We start from the raw sequence: 24,591 nt of genomic DNA on the forward strand, positions 1-24,591 counted from the left end.
AGAAATTATCACTTTACTAAAAAAAAACTGATAATGAAATCTACCATAACCCACTTCCAATTTTGACCAATCAGAGCTGTTCACATTCACAGCAATGAAATCTGACAAATTTTCAACAAATAGCCACAGGGAGTCCTGTTTCATGTTTGACTCCCACAAAGTTAATTTTCCAAGTGCAAAATGATCAAACCACTTCCATTTGTTACATAAATCTGACAAAACTTTCTTTTCCAAATATTTGCTTCACGAAAGAATTGCTTGTATGATAACTCCTATATACTAGGCTTAAACATCAATACAGTAGTATTATTACAGGACGACTTTGACAGCTTGGCCTTTTGTAAGTAGCATTTCCATTAAGATTAAACAACAGCAGTATCCAAGACTGTCTAGAAAAGGTCATCACACAGTATAAAGGGAATGTATTAACCATCAATATCAATAAACCAGCCACTAAATACATTTAACACTGTAAGCTATATATAGTCAAAGGGAGAACTTGAAAATTAATGAATTCTATTATGAAAAATATTAGATACAATATGTACTTTAAAATGTGCACGTGGTGGGGTCCAGACTTGTTAATTATCATAAAGTTAATAATAAGCTCTCATAATTGATAAAGATTAACTGAAATCTACATTAATATTCTGTTTCTACAACCTAGATTTACTATTTCTACATCTGATTTTTTTTTTAATATTTTTTTTCTTCCTGTTTTATAAAGCATTAGATTTTATGTTTTGTTTTAGCCATATTGATCAATAACACCAAGTTTAGAAATTACATTTTTTCTACTTACTTCACAATACGACTGATAATAAAGGTCCAGTTTACATTTTTTTTCAAACTAATGATTTGTCTACACTTCCATAGAAAAATTGTGATGTTGGCAAAAAGCTGGCAACAGAAAAACGGCTCGAACCCAGAACTCAGGGATGACCACACATATATATTGTGGGTGTTCCTCCACAAAAACACTTCTTCATATAAAACTCTCTCAAAAAAAAGTCCTGTAAATCAGGAAAACCAAATCTCCAAACTCCACACATACGGTCCAGTAAATCCATAAATAGATACTGTATCTGTTCTAAATACTTTTATAAGTAAATACCAAAGTAAATTTTCCTGAACACTGTACGAATAGAAAACTCAATTCCAGAAAGATATGAAGGGAAGGAAATATTTGCTGAATGTTGTAAGAAACACAGAAAAGGGCTTCTTTATTTCGCCATTTCAATGAATCCCATAGATGATTGCTTCAGTACAAATCATAGCGATTTTTCCTCATTCCAAACTCACATAAATATACTTTCCACAAACCATCTAACAGTCATTATAATTATCCCCTCAACATGATACCTGAAAATAGTACAAGGTGTTGAAACACAGCCAATACACACACCAATTACTTTATCTCTATCGACCAGAGGGAGCCATATCCTCCAGGCAAAAATGATAAATTAATACACATCACTCTGATACTGCTCAACCATGAAGATATTGACAATTAAATTACTATATCCAACCAACCATGCAATCAGGTCACAAAACATATCTTCTACGTTAAAACACTATAGAATAGATTTGATTCATAAAAACTTATTAAAAATATTTATACATGTGTGTGTATATAGCCCAATTTAATAAAAATAAAATTTAAAAAAATCACTAAATAACACCATAATTTTGATCTAAGCATGCAATATAGCATTATAAATTAAGAATTTCTTTGATCTTATCTTAAATTGTGCATATTTTTCTTTAAACATTCTTCATGACCATATCAATTTTATTTATTGTTCTTCAGAATTACAAATTGTTTGAGAGTGAAAGAAAAATGAAATAAAATATGTTGACGCTCCTGCATGCCAGGGTTTACAATTTATTCAATTTTGCTTCAAATTACATCACTTTCAATTCTTGTTTTACCTTCAAAATTTGAAATCCTCCTCCTTTCGTTTTACACAGGAACACACAACATTCATTATCCAATATATCTGTGTAAATTTTGTTAACTGGTATGTGTAAACAGTAAATATCTGTATTTTTATTTATGATTATTCTTTTTAACACACAACATTCATTATCCAATATATCTATGTAAAGTTTGTTAACTGGTATGTGTAAACCGTAAATATCTGTATTTTTATTTATGATTATTCTTTTATCTTCTAGATATTGTTTTATTTGCTCATATAACCCTACCATTTTCTAAATATTATTTTCTAATGTAAACTTTATTTCATTTCTTTAGATAGAGCATATGACAACATTTTTGTATCAACAAACAGAAACAGGATATGGAAACAAGCTTGAAAGCTTATACTAGTCCACTTCCTTCTATTGGAATTTACATTAATGAGATGGACAGCAATAAACGAAATCTGAGAGAGAAAAAATAAGATGTGATCGATATATAAACCTTAATATTTTCTTCTAGAAGGAGATAGTGTGCAGGGAAGTTGGGGATAGTTCAAAGTGCCATGAGCTTAATTGCCAGCTTAGTTATTAACAACATCAAATCTTTCATGATTATTATTATCTCCATTAAGAGATAAAATACAGGGTACCAAATGATTAGTTAACTGAGGTTGTAATTTCCAAAGTGATGAAAGTAACGAACATATTATGTATGAAATCAAAAGCGTTTAGTAGCAATTATAAACTTTTGTATACATGTAAACAATTCCTTATTTTCTTCGAAAGAGAGGTTTTATCTCAAAATAGTAACAACCTTTCAGTTAAGTGATACTGATTGATCGGATTGAAGTATGGCGTGCGGAGATTAACGTATAGTGGGCATCGCAAAAGATGGTGGAAATTTGTCTCATCCGATAGCCCGCATGAACAGAGAGGACTATCAACTAAGTCTTTCAAGAAGGTGGCTATTTAGGGAGCTACATTACATTCTTAGTCTCGCATGAAGGATCTGACCTTGTCTGCTTCCATAGGAGAAATATAATGGTACTTGGATTGATGTATGGTGTTTATGCAAGTGTTTCTTATATGTCTAAATTTTGTCCAGTAATTTGCTCTATTTGTCATTTTTGCTTAATTGTGTACCCATCATCTTTTACGAATCAATTTTCTTATTTCGTTGGTCATCCATGGTGAATCACTCGATCTGACAGTGATAAGTTTGTTCGGAATACATAGCTTTTGAAAGAAGGATATCCGTGAAGTCCTTCACACATTTGTCTATGTCATCATTACTCGTCAAAGTGTTGAAATCGTTAAGCGGAAGTCTTGGTCTGTAAAGGTCGTAAATGCCGTATTTGTATAACCATAGGTCGCTAAAAACATTGTCCGAGTAATAGAAATGCTAAGAGTAAAGTAAGTGGGGCAGTGATACCTGGTGGGTTGATCTAAGAAACTCTCACCTACAATACATTTGTCGATAAGGTTTTCATTACTAACGAAGGGTATATCAAGAAGGGAGGAGGATGTTTCAGTAAAAAATTTGGCCGTGCTTCCAGTCTGCGTGAGATTAAAAGTTAGCAGTAATTGTCATAATTTGTTAGATCCTCAATATTGTTTTTTTGCTCCTATAACCCTACACTCTTCTAAATATTGTTTTCTCTAGCTCTCATATAACCCTATAAACTTCTAAATATTGTTTTTTGGCTCCTATAATCTTCTGAAAGTTCTTTTTTTTTTGCTTAGATAACCCTCCGCAGATGTAATTTGTACCACTTACATAATGAAGGTTGGTGAGACAGGCCGAATTTCTCTTCACCAGTTTCCTATGGGGAGTACTGTCTCTAGCCTTCATGTTGCGGTCATTACGTTTTCTGAAAATTCTGTCGAACTGGTCCTGTCGTTCCAGTGTGGCACCAGTAATTCCAGGATTCAGTGTCACGTCGAGTGAACACTTTGCACTGATTTCTGATTTCCGTCGTCTGAAAACTCGACTTCCACTAAAGGTGACGTCCAAATACATGTTGCTGTTTTTCACTGAGATTTCCCACAAAAGTTTTCTGGCACTAAACTGTTTTAAACTGTTTTTCCACTGATAGATTTTCTGGGTTTTCACCAAGAATACAGATCCACAGACATAACACTTTGTAATACTGTGTCTTAGCTGTGAAGATTTCAAATGATGAAATGTGTGTGACCCTGTTGACCTTATATATGCCTTAGTCCCATACCTACTCAACTTGGCACCAAGGACTATAGTACTGGCCTCATGGTCACTGAGCCACTGTCCTCTAATTGGATTATCATTGTATGCACTACCTGTCAAATCAAAGGTCACTTCCTAATTAATCTCAGGTAAAAGCACTGATGTCTCATGGTCACCACAGCCAACCAAATCCCTTATCAGTTTTACACTACACAAATCAACCAATCAGAACAGAGCTAGATCACAAAAGTAGAAAATGACACCTAAGAGGTAAATAAGCTGAAGGTAAATATAATTTCCCACTGACCACAGCATTCCTTTATCACTATATAATCAATCTATTACCAATTTCATGTCTAATTAATGTATCTCATGTCAAATCTAATTAATACAATCTGTTTGCATTACATTACAACAAGTTAAATTATAAAGAACAAAGATATAGTTTTATAGACTATAGAAAGTTTCATTATCAAATTGTTAAATGTGACAAAGACAACCCATTGTACACATTAGCAACAATAAAAAAGTTTTTGGAAAGAAAAATTACACTTACTTATATAAGCGGTGGGCAAATATAGCAGATGGCATATAAGGGGCAGGATAATTATCTAAACATTTAGCTGCGACTTCATATCATATGTCTCACAGATGCCAATGTTTTCACTTTATCTAAGCATTGATGTCATTTTTTTCAGTTTCATCGGGGCATGAAAACAATTTTGTTTGCAAACTGTATGAATCTGCCTAGCGGATTCTTACAGAAGTTTGCAAACAACATTTTTTTCATATCCCTATGAAACTAAAAAATAATTGACATCAACGCTTATAATTAATTTTTGAAAATAATTTTCTAAGTTAAAACATGTTTTATGTACAATTTTACTTGTTTTATATGGGATTCTTTTTCTCAAATCAATACGCAACGTCAATTGTCGTATTGTGACGTCACATTTTTCGCTCCATTCTCGAAAAAAAATTCATAGTGGTATGAACAAAACATCTCAACCAATCAGAAAGACGCATTCTGCGTACAAACAATGGAAAATTAATTATATTGTTGTGAACAGTAAAATACTATGGATTTTACTGATGTTAGTTTTGACAATGATTTCTGGACTCTTTTAAGCCAGATTTGTTTAGATGTCCATATCCGAGTGTTTTAAATAACTTTTAATTTTATGTAAAATCTGTGGCTCTATGTGATAATGATATGTGACACAGAAATAAAATAAATTGTATTTATTGTGTTATGTTGTATCATAGCAGTGCTAAATCAAGGAATGGTATAATACTTTCTCTGAGCCATAGGATCATCATTCTTATTTAATAAATTTCCAAATAACCTGATCAAACTACCTGTTGTATGTTTGAAAGTTGTTTTTCTCTTTGGTTTGAAAAATGGAAATAACAAATTCCCAAACTTGTAATAAACAGAGAAGGTAACGAAACACAAATATATTTGTACAGACTGCAGGTCAAGATTTCACAAACAGATATTACAGTTTGTACATATGGTGTTTACAAAGACCAATGTGTGAATTAAAAGTTTACGAAGATTCAACAAATTGAAAAACATCTACCTAAAGTGGATAATGGTGGTGGGCATAAGAAACTAGTACATATGTAGGTTGAAGTTTTCTATCACAGGTGTAGACAGTTAACATAGTTTTGTTCACTTTAACTATTTACATTAAGCTCTTGTCCTGTATGTTTACAGCCATCTATACTAGATATTTCAACAGTCTTCAGCCATTATACTCATTTTGTCAGCTTGAAAAGATTACCAATCAAAATTACATTCTATTTTTATTTTTTTTTTAATCAATTTCGTATTTCAGACTATTTTTATTTATACTAAAATCCTCAATTTCAAAAGTATGATGTGGACAACTTATCAATACCATAAAAACTTATAATCAAGGGAACCAGACTTATCATACTGCTGTCTGTCAACATAAGTAAAATTTAATTGGCCAATTTCCCATGTTTTCCTTTACAGAAATTCCTGTTCGTGAGTACTAATCAGGTTTGGGACCTGTTGATAAAACCAATGGTGTTTGAGAGTGTAATTTGTCACGTTGGTCTCCCTGAAGTTCCACTCGGTGGCACAAATCAACAAAGGTACAAAAAGTACAGGTGTCACCCAAGGTAATTGTCATTCCCTAATTTCCTATATTTATTCATAATTGATTACAGCGAGGGCCAATTTCTACCACAAGTAATGCTTAATGTACAATCTAGTTAAATAATTATAAAGCTGATTGGACATATGAAATTAAAAAATCTAAAGTGAAGAAAACATTCTTTGAACATAATTGTAAAATTCTGAGATACAATGAAGTAAAATACAGGTCATTTACGGGGACATTATCTAGGGTGATGTTCTAACATACAGCTATTGTATGATTGAAATTCAGAAATTTATTACTGAAAATAAAATTAAATATCACAAAGCTTAAATCAATCAACATAGCCCAAGTGTCAATCATTTAACTAAATCATGACATTTGAGAAAATCTTTGTCAATTCTAAATTGATAAAATCATTATCTTGTTGTTTTTTTTTAATCTGAAATCATACATGCATTCATATATGAAATTTGAAATCAATTCATTTTTAAAAATGACAGAATACACATTTTTTTCTTCAAAGTTATGGAGAATTTTTGAAACCAGAGGGGGCGGGGGTTAAATATCATTTTTTATAATACAAGCAATTTACCACTATATACATGCCTTAAATACCAAGCTAGATTGCTTGGTAGCAATGTAAGAACTACAGAGAACAAAAATTATCACTTAAAACACTAACAACCAGACACAATTAGCAATTAATGTACAACATGAAGTTCCAATTAACACGTCAGGTGTTTTGTCCCTATAATGGCAATATTTATCAGTCAATTATTCACAGTAGGAGGCCAGTATTATCATCTCCATGGTTGTCACCAGACATGCAGTGATGTCTAGCTTGGCCCTAGCTGTTCCAGGTGATTATACATCCTACCCCAAAACCATGTGACTGGCCAACATCAAACAAACTTAGTCCCTTGTCAGAGAGTGACAGGATACTTTTTCACCTCCCTTCACACTTGAACTGCAGTCCCTAATAAGGTACAGTTGTGAGTCAACATATATGATAAGCTTGTGGACAAAGGGCCACACTGATCCCTTAAAGGTACAGGATAGGCTCATCCTTTTGTGAAGGGTTCAGTTAAAGTAATGACCTTGAAATCTTTATCAAAACAAAGTATATCAATGCCAGTCGTAGAGCAAACACCAGGGACTTGATGTGTTTGGAAGGATTGACAAAATACAAATTGTAAAACAAGTTTGTTTGTGAGATTGGCCATGTCCATTAATCACAGGTGATCTTTACAACTGTAAGATAAACAAATACTTGTACCTGGCAGTCAGTGTTAATACCTGTACTGTATACCTACAGGACACCAGCAGTATATGATAATCCCCTCCACACTACACACAATTAAAGTAATGGTATTATTTGTGGGTAATTTCATATTTACATATGGTTCTAATCTGTTTCCTTTACAGATTTTAAGACAAATATTTCAGTAAGACTCCCTCAAATTCCATAACATTGTTGTATCCAAATGTATGTGGAGCAAAGTTGTGTATCCATGGATGAGTAAACAGCTGTGGTTGTGTGAATTATCCATCAAATCAACGATAACATAAAAACAATATATATACCAGTACAGAATTTATATCTCTAGTATTGAAATTATTTTATCATATTCATCCTCAATTAAGCCCCCCCCACCCCCAAGTAAAGTACCAATTTAACATCAAATAAGCCCCTTCCCTAATGTAAAGTTAGGTACCAATTTAACCTCAATTAAGCCCCCTCCCCTCGTTTAAAGTTAAGTTCCAGTTTACCCTCAAATAAGCCCTGGCTAGCCCTCTCCGAGTGTCAAATTTAAGTACCATATTTATCCCAAAATAAGCCCCAGCCCTCACCTAGTGTCAAAGTTAAGTACCATATTTATCCCAAAATAAGCCCCAGCCCTCACCTAGTGTCAAAGTTAAGTACCATATTTATCCCAAAATAAGCCCCAGCCCTCACCTAGTGTCAAAGTTAAGTACCATATTTATCCCAAATAAGCCCCAGCCATCTCCTAGTGTCAAGGGTAAGTACCATATTTTTTATCCTAAAATAAGCCCCCTCTCGCAGAGTAAAAATTTAGTACTAAAATGTCTATATGTTTCAACCTTCCAACCCCCCCCCCAAACAAATTACCTCAATTTGTTGATATTATGAAAGCACCTTGTATATACATAAAAGTAAATAATAATGCATTACAAAACAAATATCATATTTCGCAAAATCACGAATTCTCAATATTCACCTAATTTTGTCAGTTTTACCCCCAAAATCACTCAAGAAAATACATCATATTTATCGAATAATTAATTCCAATTTATAAACTAATTTGTAAATCAATTGGAGAATCAATACATATTTTATATCAACTTCTCAAATCTGAGGTTTTTAATCCAAAAATACAGCAAAAAGTTCAAATTCATTCTATCTGTATGGTGTGTTGAGATGTTCATCATACAATGCAACTACTAGGTATATTCAAGGTTTTGCCGTAGCTGCCTAAAAGTAACTCCATATAGGTCTTGTTTTGCGACTACATTGCAAGCAAGACAAAAATGGATGCATCAGAACTTGAAGTAAAACTTGTGTATCTAAAATTTCACATTTCTTCTGCAAATTCATTCAAATGTGATTTTTTAATTAATCATTAGCGGCTAAAACAAATTCAAGTTTAAGAATTAGAATGCATGCCTGAGTCTGATTAGAGTTAAATAGATCACTATCATTGACTATAACATGTACATTATTATCTTCACATGACAAGATCTCAGGGTCTGTTTTTTTCGGTCAACAAACTCAGAGATTTCCATCCTGATATGGTCTCTAATTTAAAACTTATGTTTAATACTTTGGTTGAGAGTTGGCACAAGTAATTGCTTTTTAATGGGATATACCTGTTGAACACAGGTTAACGAGATAATTCCACAGGTGTGACATTTCTCACTAACCTCACTCTACTTCACATCCAGATGCCAACAACAAGTTCACCCTCAACCTTATCAAATTGTTCAAAAGGCTAATACAAATATAAAACACTTCAAACCTTTTTTTAAATTAGAAATAGAAATTATCACATGGAACCATTTTTCAATTGTTTCATTTCAATTTCGGAGATTTGTATAAGAAGGTAGCTGATCTAGACAATCATGCGTGAACATGTACACGGTCATATAAAACCAACCTGTCTCTGCCCTAAATACTAGAACATCTATCACACACACATATTTCCACATTTCTGATATATCGGTTATATGATGGAAAAAACACTTGCTATGGTACAAAGGAAATTTCAACTCCTGTTCAAAATTCATAATTTCCTTCAAAATTTTCACAGTTCATAAAACTCGAATATCTTATTTCAAAAAATGATATGACTTTAGACCATAGATATTACAAGAAAATCTTTTTTGTTGTATACTGGTGTTTGTAAGTATTATACACTCATGGGAAATGAATTCAAATGATGACATGACCTTGAAATTGAATGAGAGTTAAGATTTTCAGGATAGGACTCGGGTTTTTGTTGTGTGACGAGATGGCCCCTACCGATACAATCTAAACTAGATGTAAATGTGGAAAACAGATCTGTTATCTCCTTATATTCAATGATGGCATGACATAGACATATTCTTACACCTCATCCTGTAACCTCCCCAATTAAACACGAATAGTAACAGGTAGAATATGTTCAATTTTAATATATCTTAAAAGACTTTGAATTTGCAAACCTACCCATTGAATGACATCTGTGTAAAAATCATTATCAAAATGTCAAGATTTATAATTTTTCCCACAAATGGCTTTGGCCATAATTGATTTTTTTTATTTTTTTTTGTGGGGTGGGGTGGGGGAGGGGAGGGGGGTATATCATGAATGTTATGTCGATAGTGAATGACTGTATTAGTATCAAGCGTGTATATACTCTGGTCTGTAAAACTTAATTTGGTATAATTTCAAAACTTGGTCTGTAAATAGCTTAAACTAGGGTTTAGATGGGTGGGGATTATCAACCACTATAAAAGGTATCTGTTTAAAACTAGCTGTGAATCACGTAATATCATCGCAATATAAGTGGGAACCATAGAAACAGGGGTTAGTGAGAATGGATTCTCAGTTTTAGATTTAACAGTTTGAGTTGCCAGGGTATGAAAACCAAAACACAAACAGGAACGCTAACAAGTTTCTAGAATGTATGATCATAAACAATCTCTGTGGCCCCTGCAGAGTGATTCCCTGCTTGGGTAATAGACTGATAAACTGTCTCTGTGACCCCTGGGGTGTGATACCCTGCTTGGGTAATAGACTCTGATAAACTGTCTCTGTGACCCCTGGTTAGTGATCCCCTGCTTGGGTAATAGACTTTGATAAACTGTCTCTATGACCCCTGGGGTGTGATTCCCTGCTTGGGTAATAGACTGATAAACTGTCTCTGTGACCCCTAGAGAGTGATTCCCAGCTGGGGTAATAGACTCTGATAAACTGTCTCTGTGACCCCTGGTTAGTGATCCCCTGCTTGGGTAATAGACTTTGATAAACTGTCTCTATGACCCCTGGGGTGTGATTCCCTGCTTGGGTAATAGACTTTGATAAACTGTCTCTATGACCCCTGGGGTGTGATTCCCTGCTTGCATAATAGACTCTGTTAAACTGTCTCTATGACCCCTGGGGTGTGATTCCCTGCTTGGGTAATAGACTCTGATAAATTGTCTCTATGACCCCTGGGGAGTGATTCCCTACTGGCATATGATAAACTGTCTCTGTGACCCCTGGGGAGTGATTCCCTACTGGCATATGATAAACTGTCTCCGTGACCCCTGGGGAGTGATTCCCTACTGGCATATGATAAACTGTCTCTGTGACCCCTGGGGAGTGATTCCCTACTGGCATATGATAAACTGTCTCTGTGACCCCTGGGGAGTGATTCCCTACTGGCATATGATAAACTGTCTCTGTGACCCCTGGGGTGTGATCCCCTGCTTGGGTAATAGACTCTGATAAACTGTCTCTGTGACCCCTGGGGAGTGATTCCCTACTGGCATATGATAAACTGTCTCTGTGGCCCCTGGGGAGTGATCCCCTACTGGTGTATGATAAACTGTCTCTGTGACCCCTGGGGTGTGATCCCCTGCTTGGGTAATAGACTCTGATAAACTGTCTCTGTGACCCCTGGGGAGTGATTCCCTGCTTGGGTAATAGACTCTGATAAACTGTCTCTATGACCCCTGGGGTGTGATCCCCTGCTTGGGTAATAGACTCTGATAAACTGTCTCTGTGACCCCTGGGGAGTGATCCCCTGCTTGGGTAATAGACTCTGATAAACTGTCTCTATGACCCCTGGGGTGTGATTCCCTACTGGTGTATGATAAACGGTCTCTATGACCCCTGGGGAGTGATTCCCTGCTGGGGTAATAGACTCTGATAAACTGTCTCTGTGACCCCTGGGGTGTGATTCCCTACTGGTGTATGATAAACTGTCTCTGTGACCCCTGGGGAGTGATCCCCTACTGTCGAATGGTAAACTGTCTCTGTGACCCCTGGGGAGTGATTCCCTACTGTTGAATGATAAACTGTCTCTGTGACCCCTGGGGAGTGATCCCCTACTGTTGAATGATAAACTGTCTCTGTGACCCCTGGGGAGTGATCCCCTGCTTGAGTAAGAGACTCTAATCCCCATCACAGGCTAACAGTTATTTACCCAGATATATGAAAATCCAAATTACACTTTCTAAGGAAGCCAGTAATGAATTTTACATGCAGTGACAACTTAGTGACTCAAAACAACCAACTATTAATCCTCTAAATTTAGCTCAAGGGGACAACACATATGCAGCTCTCATTCAAATTAGAGGGTGAGCTTATTGCTGAAGGATGAAGTAACATGTGTTTAGAGTTTTACTGAATTACAACCACAGATGGGATTTTTATAAGGAGTGGGGTTTTTACTAGATAAATATGGTACTATATTTATATAAAATTCTCACCAGGACAATTTATTCCAACGTACCCCAGTTAAAAGTTTGTTACTTTTTAACACAAAATTTTTCAATTTGGTCTCTCAACCATGGGCACGCACGAAATGCCAATATATGATATATATCAATGTTATAACATACATTTCCGCCAGATGGAAATTAATTTGGTTGGTTTGAGAAACGGACAAATGGGAACCCTTGTAGATTAAATGTCTTTTTCACAACTTGTTTCATAGGTATCTATAAAGCTGCATACCTAATCGTGAGGAATGTTATTACAAGTTTGGTTTATTGATGTAACTTGCATAATTTAAATGCTTTCTGCATGAATAGTAAGTATATATGTACCATTGAAACAGGTAAGAATTATAACATCTTGAACAGAGATTCAAATTTCAAGCTATAAAACTGGGGTTTCTAAGAACACCACTGAGATAGTTAATACACCACAAGGTAAACATCATAAAACAGAAAATATAGACAGAACATAGTCTACGAAAGGTTTTAAAATAAAATTACAAACTATGAAATATTAATTTATTTCATGCTTCGTGGTCATCATTATGAAGTTCAACCTTCGTAAGATCCACCTAAAGATCAATCGTCTGAATAGTCCTTTTAAATTAAAATAAATATAAGCTATATATGACTATGACATATCTCAAAAGAAGCTGTCATTTTAACTTGGACCCTTGTGTAACCTTTAGTAAATACTACCAGCAATATATATACGCTCGGCTAGAAAAACCCTTCTCTATAGCTCAATTGGTTGGGTGTAAACCAAAGGTCCCGGTTCAATCTCCACAGGCGATAAGGAAATAGACAGAATTGAAAAACAATGACCTCTGTCACACTTGTGTGACCTACATTGTGTGACCAAAGACTGATAATAGTTGATGCCATTTATTGCAATATAAGAACACTTTTTGCTAGGTTACATCTTTTGATATTTGCTGTTAGGATCCAACTCAATCAAATTAGGGAGGCAAAGAGGAAGCCAGGTTGACAAAAGGAAGATAATTGGCTAGAGCTAATTGATAAATGCCTTGGGATGAAGTCGCGGCTCAGTGGCTCCTGTCAAAGGGTGCATAGTGAACTTCCTGTATCATTAATATAAGCATATCTATTCAAAAAGATAAAATCGCCATGGGAGTTCCGTTTCGCTAACGTTTACAGGCCTAGTAACCATGTTCAGGATATTGTTTTTAATGACTTGGTAATGCCATCATGATGTGATAGATTGTAACAGTAGGGGAGGTAATTATGTCACTATCAATATAAGGTATCATGTCACTAAATAATATTATTGAACATGAAGTAATGGTTTAAATGACTTTACAAACATATTCTCTGTGCAGTATTTTTGTGATGCCAATATCTGCCATCCTGTAAAAACAAAAACGGAAAAAGTTCCTTCTCCACATGTGTCTATGTGTTCACTTACTTGAATTCACACGTTTTCAGTGAACATATTTGTTGTTTATGTATTCAAACTCTCCCACTAAATGAATTTCCCGTCTGACCAACATCTTCAGACTTTTATGTGGAAGTAGAACTGCGTCCTCTGCTATCTTTGCTATGATTTGGTGACACAGGTTATGTATAATGACAAAGGGCACATTTTTGTTTTCTGGTGTGGCTTTAGTTCACCATAATTCATTAATGGTATGCCCAATCAATACTTCTTGTTATCACTTTGGTAAGGTAATGTTGTTTTTCCAAGAAATATCGCAGTTCATTTAGCTTCTGTTCGCATTTATCCATGTAAAGAAGCATACAGGGTATTACTAAAGCAATACATGTCCCCTACCAGTCCCCGCTAAAAATAGTAACAGTGAACTTGGCCTTGACCAAAAAACCCTGAAACCCCAACTTGTCCAAGATATTATGATCCTTTATCATTCTTTGAAGTTTGATACAAATCCCTCAAGGAATGAAGACTCTAGAGCTCTGACAAACTTTTGCATCACGCACATACCTACATATGTGCAAGACGGACTGAAAGAGAGGAAACGTAGAGTCCCCCCTCCCCACATCATCCAGAAAACTCCCCCCCTCCCCACATCATCCAGAAAACTCCCCCCTCCCCACATCATCCAGAAAACTCCCCCCTCCCCACATCATCCAGAAAACTCCCCCCTCCCCACATCATCCAGAAAACTTATTCTGTTTCACTGGAATCCATTGTAAACATGAATTGACATGTTGGGGCCTTATATACATGTGTTACCTGTACCGTAGCTGTTGGTATGACACTAAACAGTACTTGACTAAACTGTATCAAACTTAAAGTAAAATCTTACTATGAACAAAACCTTAAAATTACCAGTAATCAATAGAACAAGACATGTTATCATTAAAATTAGAACAAAAATTTATTGGTTAAGTATACATATCTATAATGCATTGGGGTGAGGACATTTTGCATCCTACGGCCATTATGGCGCAACGTGATCATAAGAGCTTACTGTATCCTACCCCCTGTATGACTTTTCTCATGAGAATGACTGAGGGGTTGCTGTATCCTACCCCCTGTATGACCTACCTCATGAGAATTACTGAGGGGTTGCTGTATCCTACCCCCTGTATGACCTACCTCGTGAGAATGACTGAGGGGTTGCTGTATCCTACCCCCTGTATGACCTACCTCATGAGAATGACTGAGGGGTTCCCCCTGTATGACCTACCTTGTGAGAATGACTGAGGGGTTCCCCCTGTATGACCTACCTCGCGAGAATTACTGAGGGGTTGCTGTATCCTACCCCCTGTATGACCTACCTCATGAGAATGACTGAGGGGTTCCCCCTGTATGACCTACCTCGTGAGAATGACTGAGGGGTTGCTGTAACCGAGACATCTTGCGGTGCCGAATGTTGTGCGGTTTTGCCCATCTTTCTCCTCCATCATCTACAGTTGTCCGTTCCTTTTCTCTCTACAACAAATAAAGAGAACACATGAATCAGTTCCATACAACACTACTGCCAACTTACATGTAATTTGGTTTGGTATTGTTGAATCCTATCAAAAGCTTTGGTCATTTAAGGACTAAATTATCATCAGTAAGCGGTGTGTCACCAAAGTATGATGACAATATGATACATACCACAAATCGATACATATACGTAACCCTTAGGAATTTTGTGAAAATATTGTGACAAAAAAAAATTCGTTCATGAATGTAATGACTAATAGGCCACTGGTCAGCCCGAAGCCTGGCCCGAAGATCACAGATGACAAATATGCAAAATCATTTAAGCAACTTCTTGTCAAAAACAAAGAAGCCCAGATACCTGATATTGGGGTGAAGTCAACCTCCCACACAAGGGGCAATTTCGTAATACCTTAGTAATAAGAAATCAGATTTTCGGAATTAGATTGGGGGTGCGACGATGGGATGAAGTGTTACCAAGTTTGTTCAAATGAATGACCTTGACCTACACTCAAGGTCGGAGAGGTAGAGTATGCTAAAAGCTTCAAACAACTTCTTCTCAATAACCAAGAGACTTGAAGACCTGATATTGGGCCTGTAGCATACTGGGATGAAGGGCTACCAAATGTGTTCTAACGAATGACCTTGATTCATATATAGGGTCACAGGGGACAAACAGTTGAACAAGTTCTTCTGTAAACTCAAAAGGCTTAGTGTGGTGACATTCGGCTAGTGATATGCTGGATGAATGGCAACCAATCTTGGGTGTTGGTGTTAAAAATTTATAACCTATGTATTTTCAAGGTCATTGATGTCAAAAGGTTAAAAATCTTCTTGTTAATAACCAAAAGACCTAGGTGTATTCCATAGAATATGATTGTTGCCATCTGCATTCATACAGTACATGTGTACTACCGTATAGGTAATTATGTCATCAATACATGTTATCCTATATACAGTATATCTGGAAATCAAACCAAGATCAATCAACTATCAATGACTTCTACGTTACAAAACAAACTCATAATACTAAACAAATAAATGTTTTATCTGAAACCCACTTCTTGGATTAATGCCAGGAGAGTAATACAGGCCCTTTGGGCCTCTTGATTGGATACACGTGCAAATAGGGGGTTTGTTAATTATCAACCAATATCGAACTTTTCTCCAGAAATAATATGTTTATTCACACATAACTATATATAGGTATGTGTCCTATAACTGTGGTAGACAGATGGCAATAAAGCTGTTTATCTAATTGTGTAATTGAAATACAGTACAATAAAAAAAGTTGTTGCTAATAGGATTTTATTTTCATTTAGATGTACATGTATATATATGGCACTTCAAATCAATCAAAGTGTCAAGGCCACTTATAGGTACTGTGCATGAGAGATTGAAATACAGGAGAAAAGCAAATATTATATAAATATAAAATGGCATGTAATAAGAAGACATTTTTATTGTTTTTTAAGTGCTTTCCTGAATGTTTTACTGATGATTTAAGGAATTCTATTTATGTTAAAAAGGCTGTGGTTGTGTTAAAGTTGTGATAAACAGTGAAGAATTACATTTTTAAACCTCACTTGAATTGGCATACTATGATTAAGTTTAATTCTTAAATCGGTTAATCTGTGATGTCTGTCATGTTTCCTGATAAACCACATCACGATCAATATATAAGATATATATAAGATTCCTGTGAATTACTCTCCCAGTTTATGTCGGTTCCTAAGTTTTAAATTGTTATCAATTTACTCCCCGTGCAATAACTGCATGATCTGCATTCTTGTTAGAGATCTGACAACTTTCGTTAGAACAAACTCATCTTGGAAATTTAATTTGTTCCCGACGAACAGGCCTATGTTATCTGTTCCTGTGACTTTTGAATCGCACGTTCATGTTATCTACTTTGTGCAAGCATTTCACTATCGACTGATTTAAAACAAGCAATTTCCTTATTGCTATCGGAATCTCTGTTGCGGAAGCAAGCTAACATTAGGATTCGCCTCATAATCATTTAAATCATCTTAACCAGCACTGCCATTTTGTGTGGCCTATTCTCAGAAATGACAAACTAATAGAAAGTATAGAAAGCTCAGGGATAAAATAGGTCATTGTGTATGATTTAAGCTGTTTTTCTATAATTTATTTAATTCAACAAATGTATTCAAACATATAAAAGCTTGAATCATTTTACTTAATCACAAACAAAAAATTCGCGGAAGGAGACAAGATTGTCTAGTGTGTTGTTAGCGGTGTTTGGGAAAAACTATTTCCGGTGTCATATAAGATAAGTATCCCCCATAGGATTTGTATCCGGATACTAAAACTGGCCATAGGATTTGTATCCCCCCCATAGGAAAAGTATCCCCCCTATTCATACGAAACCTTATCTGTATACGGGTGTTCAATACAATGAATTTATATACTAGAAAGTATTAATGAACTCTTTTTTTGATAATTGGAGGATTAAAGGAGTTTTTAAGATATTGGGAGAATGGACTGCAGGGGTGTATGTTTTATATACAGACTTATCTATTTAATCATGACATGTCAATTTAAGTGACAGCAAATATGATATAAACAATTTGCAGTGGTTCCCTGTTCACTTTTATATATGTGTTCCTCTCTGCATACCTGGTGACTCTTAACCTAGGTGTATATAATGGTTGTCATCAAAGACAATTAGGGAGGGGGTGGTGAGCAGTCATGCATGGGGTCAGGGTGTGATGTACACACAATCAGCAGGATGGCCATGGACTTGACAGGTGTGAATTTATTGTGGATGATGTGTGTTATGACAAGCATTTTTTTTTTTTAAGTCTTAAACTTATAAATATTAGGATTTGGTTTGATTTAAAGAAAATAGCTCATAGAGATTTAGGTTTTTTTTTTTATTTAAACATTTATTACTATTATTATATTGTCCATATTTCTTTAGTATTAATTATTATTAATAATCTATAATTATAAGTTATTACCTAGTACTGTGTGATATAAATGAATATTTAATAATGGCTTTGATTTATAAAAGGTATATATATATATACATACCATTTTTTCCAATTTCCAGAAAGACATGGATTTTTACATTAACAATTAAAAAAAAATTAAGTTTTTGCTGGTTCGTTTCAATATGGTTTTCTCCATTCACAACTTGACAAGATAAATTGGATGCATACAATATTAACAAAACAAATATAATCTATCTTTTAACATCCTTTCTTTAACATAAATATGCTGATTTCTATAGCCATAGCATTTGTATCCCCTCATTTCTTAATTAATTAAGTTAATTCTATAACAGTAGGATTTGTAGCTCCCCTACTTTATGTCATTTAATCTGATTTCTATAGCCATAGGAATTGTATCCCCCCTACTTTATGTCATTTAATCTGATTTCTATAGCCATAGGATTTGTATCCCCCCTACTTAATGTCATTTAATCTGATTTCTATAGCCATAGGAATTGTACCCCCCTACTTTATGTCATTAAAGCTGATTTCTATAGCCATAGGATTTGTATCCCCCCTACTTTATGTCATTTAATCTGTTTTCTATAGCCGTAGGAATTGTATCCCCCCTAATTTATGTCATATTAGTTGATTTCTATACCATAGGATTTGTATCCCCCCTACTTTATGTCATTTTATCTGATTTCTATAGCCGTAGGAATTGTATCCCCCAACTTTATGTCATTAAGGCTTATTTCTATAGCCATAGGATTTGTATCCCCCCTACTTTATATCATATACCAGGGTAAGTTGATTTGTATAGCCATAGGAATTGTATCCCCCCAACTAATGTCATTTCAGTATGATTTCTATAGCCATAGGATTTGTATCCCCCCCTACTTTATGTCATATTAGTTGATTTCTATAGCCATAGGATTTGTATCCCCCCCCCCCCCCCCCCCCCCCTACTTTATGTCATATTGATTTATATAGCCGTAGGAATTGTATCCCCCCACTTTATGTCATTTAGGCTGATTTCTATAGCCATAGGAATTGTACCCCCCTACTTTATGTCATTAAAGCTGATTTCTAAAGCCATAGGATTTGTATCCCCCCTACTTTATGTCATTTAATCTGTTTTCTATAGCCGTAGGAATTGTACCCCCCCTAATTTATGTCATATTAGTTGATTTCTATACCATAGGATTTGTATCCCCCCTACTTTATGTCATTTTATCTGATTTCTATAGCCATAGGAATTGTATCCCCCAACTTTATGTCATTAAGGCTTATTTCTATAGCCATAGGATTTGTATCCCCCCTACTTTATATCATATACCAGGGTAAGTTGGTTTGTATAGCCATAGGAATTGTATCCCCCCAACTAATGTCATTTCAGTATGATTTCTATAGCCATAGGATTTGTATCCCCCCCCCTACTTTATGTCATATTAGTTGATTTCTATAGCCATAGGATTTGTACCCCCCCTATTTTATGTCATTAAAGCTGATTTCTATAGCCATAGGATTTGTATCTCCCAACTTTATGTCATATACCAGGGTAAGTTGATTTCTATAGCCATAGGAATTGTATCCCCCCTACTTTATGTCAATAAGGCTTATTTCTATAGCCATAGGATTTGTATCCCCCCTACTTTATGTCATTAAGGCTTATTTCTATAGCCATAGGATTTGTATCCCCCCTACTTTATGTCATTTAGGCTGATTTCTATAGCCATAGGATTTGTATCCCCCCTACTTTATGTCATTAAGGCTTATTTCTATAGCCGTAGGAATTGTATCTCCCAACTTTATGTCATATACCAGGGTAAGTTGATTTCTATAGCCATAGGAATTGTATCCCCCCTACTTTATGTCATTTAATCTGATTTCTATAGCCATAGGATTTGTATCCCCCTCTACTTTATGTCATATTAGTTGATTTCTATAGCCGTAGGATTTGTATCACCCTACATTATGGCATTTAAGCTGATTTCTATAGTCGTAGGAATTGTATCCCCCCAACTTAAGTATGTCATTAAAATTATGGTTCTTATTGGAAAACCTGTTTATAGTGACCGGTTGCCATAGCAACCATAATTTTGAGAAAAAGAAAGAGGCATGCACATCTACACATGGTCTATACGGGGTATACTCATATTCTATTGAAGTAACAAGATAGGTACAAACATGGTCTAACAGTAACTGGTGGGCATACTCATGTTCTATCAAAGTAACAAGATAGGTACAAACATGGTCTAACAGTAACGGGTGGGCATACTCATGTTCTATCAAAGTAACAAGATAGGTACAAACATGGTCTAACAGTAACGGGTGGGCATACTCATGTTCTATCAAAGTAACAAGATAGGTACAAACATGGTCTAACAGTAACGGGTGGGCATACTCATGTTCTATCAAAGTAACAAGATAGGTACAAACATGGTCTAACAGTAACGGTTGGGCATACTCATGTTCTATCAAAGTAACAAGATAGGTACAAACAAGGTCTAACAGTAACGGGTGGGTAAACTCATATTCTATCGAAGTAACAAGATAGCTAGTTTACATGTTTTGATAGTATTAGTATAACAAAAGGCAATATAGATAATATTATAGATAAAGATAACAAAATGTTATTTTTTGCACAACAAAAGATGTGACCCTTACGTGGTTTCAGTATAGAATTATACATGGAATATTGGCAATATGAGTACTGTAAATCACTTACATTTTGCGTGGGATTTATTTTCCTGTTAATTCGCGAGGAGAGTCAAACGCAAATTCAAATCCCTCACGAATATTTATATAAGAATGACAATAATAAGTGGTGTCCATTTTGAATCTATCGTAATCTTTATTTGGTGAACAGACATCGCCATTAAAGTATATATCTAGAGTGTATTTTTATATCACAAAACACCAACATTTCACACACAAAAAACCCGCTGAACACTAATATTGTAGTTGAACTCGGACTTATTAACAATACCTTCTAGACGACGATTTAGTTAATTTAAGCGCAGAAGGTCTGATCCCGAAGATCCTGGATAATCACCCGGAAGACGTCGTACTTTCTTACATACATGTATTTTGTACTTCACATCACTTGATTCTACATGTTTGTTCACTGTTTCTGTAATTGGGACTGGCAAATTATCTTTGGTTACTATTTTTAGCTCACCTGGCCCGAAGTGCCAGTGAGCTTATGGCATGGTGCGTCGTCTGTTCGTCAACTTTTCCTTTAAATCGCTACTAGTCCTAAACTACTCGGTGGATTTTGATCCATATTTGGTCTGAAGCATCTTTGGGTGAAGGGGAACCAATTGTGTATAAACGGTGGGTCTGGCCTCCCAGGGGCCTAAGGGGCGGGGCCCAATAGGGGAAATATAGCAAATTCTTTGAAATCCTTCTTCTTCTGTAGGAATGAAGGGATTTGATCCATATTTGGTCTGAAACATCCTTGGGTGAAGGGGAACCAATTTTGTATAAACGGTTGGTCTGGCCCCCCAGGGGCCCAATAGGGGAAATAGAGATTAGTCTTTAAATTGCTACTAGTCATAAAGTTTTTAATGGATTTTAACCAGATTCTGTCAGGAACATCCTTGTGGGAAGGGGAACAGAGTTTGTATAAATTTTTACTATGAACCCCCAGGGGCCTGAGGGGCGGGGCAAATAGGGAAAATAGGGTTAATCCTTTAAATCGCTACTAGTCATAAAGTTATCGATGAATTTGAACCAAATTTGGTCAGGAACATCCTTGGAAGAAGGGAAACAGAATTTGAACTAGAACTGTCTCCAGAATGGCTGATTAATACCCCCGCAATCTGCACAAGTCAATGGTGAATTGGAACTGTTAATTAGAGGCTTATTAAGATAACCCAGTAATATAGTGACCAGTTGCCATAGCAACCATAATTAAAAAAAAAAAAAAAAGTGGCATGCACATCTACACATGGTCCTCTATATTTGTGTGAAGTTTCATTGAATTGGCCTATCGGTTAGGAGGAGTTGTCTGGACAAACTTAAAGATATGGTTCTTATATCGGAAAACCTGTTTATAGTGACCAGTTGCCATAGCAACCATAATTTTGAGAAAAATAAATTGGCATGCACATCTACACATGGTCCTCTATATTTGTGTGAAGTTTCATTGAAATTGGCCATTTAGTTAGGAGGAGTTGTCCGGACACACTTAAAGTTATGGTTCTTATCAGAAAACCTGTTTATAGTGACCAGTTGCCATAGCAACCGTAATTTTGAGAAATATAAAGTGGCATGCACATCTATACATGGTCCTCTATATTTGTGTGAAGTTTCAATGAAATCGGCCCATCGGTTTAGGAGGAGTTGTCCAGACAAAATGCTTCTACAGACAACGGACGGACGGACATAAAGTAGGGGGGATACAAATCCTACGGCTATAGAAATCAGCTTAACTGACATAAAGTAGGGGGGGGGGGGGGGGGGGGGGGGGGGATACAATTCCTATGGCTATAGAAATCAGCTTAAATGACATAAAGTAGGGGGGATACAAATCCTACGGCTATAGAAATCAGCTTAAATGACATAAAGTAGGGGGGGATACAATTCCAATGGCTAAATAAATTAGCCGAAATGACATAAAGTAGGGGGGATACAAATCCTATGGCTATAGAAATCAGATTAAATGACATAAAGTAGGGGGGATACAAATCCTATGGCTATAGAAATCAGCCTAAATGACATAAAGTAGGGGGTATACAATTCCTACGGCTATAGAAATCAGATTAAATGACATAAAGTAGTGGGGATACAAATCCTATGGCTATAGAAATCAGCGTACATGACATCAAGTAGGGGGATACAATTCCTACGGCTATAGAAATCAGATTAAATGACATAAAGTAGGGGGGATACAATTCCTACGGCTATAGAAATCAGCCTAAATGACATAAATGTGGGGGGATACAAATCCTATGGCTATAGAAATCAGCTTAAATGCCATAAAGTAGGGGGGATACAAATCCTACGGCTATAGAAATCAGCTTAAATGCCATAAAGTAGGGGGGATACAAATCCTACAGCTATAGAAATCAGCTTAACTGACATAAAGTAGGGGGGATACAAATCCTACGGCTATAGAAATCAGATTAAATGACATAATTGGGGATACAAATCCTATGGCTACAGAAATCAGCCTAAATGACATAAATGTGGGGGGATACAAATCCTATGGCTATAGAAATCAGCTTAAATGCCATAAAGTAGGGGGGATAGTCGGATACAATTCGTACGGCTATAGAAATCAGATTAAATGACATAAAGTAGGGGGGATACAAATCCTATGGCTATAGAAATCAGATTAAATGACATAAAGTAGGGGGGATACAATTCCTATGGCTATAGAAATCAGCCTACATGACATCAAGTAGGGGATACAATTCCTACGGCTATAGAAATCAGCTTAAATGACATAAAGTAGGGGGGATACAAATCCTGCGGCTATAGAAATCAGCTTAACTGACATAAAGTAGGGGGTGGGTGGGGGGGGGGGGGGGAGATACAATTCCTACGGCTATAGAAATCAGATTAAATGACATAAAGTAATGGGGATACAAATCCTATGGCTATAAAAATCAGCTTAACTGACATAAAGTAGGGGGGGGGGGATACAATTCCTACGGCTATAGAAATCAGATTAAATGACATAATTGGGGATACAAATCCTATGGCTACAGAAATCAGCCTAAATGACATAAATGTGGGGGGATACAAATCCTATGGCTATAGAAATCAGCTTAACTGACATAAAGTAGGGGGGATACAAATCCTACGGCTATAGAAATCAGCATAAATGACATCAAGTAGGGGGATACAATTCCTACAGCTATAGAAATCAGATTAAATGACATAAAGTAGGGGGGATACAATTCCTACGGCTATAGAAATCAGCCTAAATGACATAAATGTGGGGGGATACAAATCCTATGGCTATAGAAATCAGCTTAAATGCCATAAAGTAGGGGGGATACAAATCCTACGGCTATAGAAATCAGCTTAACTGACATAAAGTAGGGGGGATACAAATCCTATGGCTATAGAAATCAGATTAAATGACATAAAGTAGGGGGTATACCAATCCTATGGCTATAGAAATCAGATTAAATGACATAAAGTAGGGGGTATACAAATCCTATGGCTATAGAAATCAGATTAAATGACATAAAGTAGGGGGGATACAAATCCTATGGCTACAGAAATCAGCTTAACTGACATAAAGTAGGGGGGGGGGGGGGGGGGGGGGGGGGGATACAATTCCTACGGCTATAGAAATCAGATTAAATGACATAATTGGGGATACAAATCCTATGGCTACAGAAATCAGCCTAAATGACATAAATGTGGGGGGATACAAATCCTATGGCTATAGAAATCAGCTTAACTGACATAAAGTAGGGGGGATACAAATCCTACGGCTATAGAAATCAGCATAAATGA

The 24,591-nt window shown here is 35.9% G+C and overlaps 1 protein-coding gene across 1 annotated transcript in view; it reads right to left on the minus strand.

The window, feature by feature from the left end:
• LOC117339858 (regulator of G-protein signaling loco-like) overlaps positions 1-24,591 on the minus strand; it is an 87,411-nt gene that overhangs the window by 18,603 nt on the left and 44,217 nt on the right. Inside the window, 1 exon segment of the mRNA XM_033901565.1 lies at positions 15,044-15,157. Within this exon segment, the coding sequence (XP_033757456.1) occupies positions 15,044-15,157 (114 nt within the window).

The sequence above is a fragment of the Pecten maximus genome, chromosome 12 (assembly GCF_902652985.1).
Source record: "Pecten maximus chromosome 12, xPecMax1.1, whole genome shotgun sequence".
NCBI classification, from domain to species: Eukaryota; Metazoa; Mollusca; class Bivalvia; order Pectinida; family Pectinidae; genus Pecten; species Pecten maximus.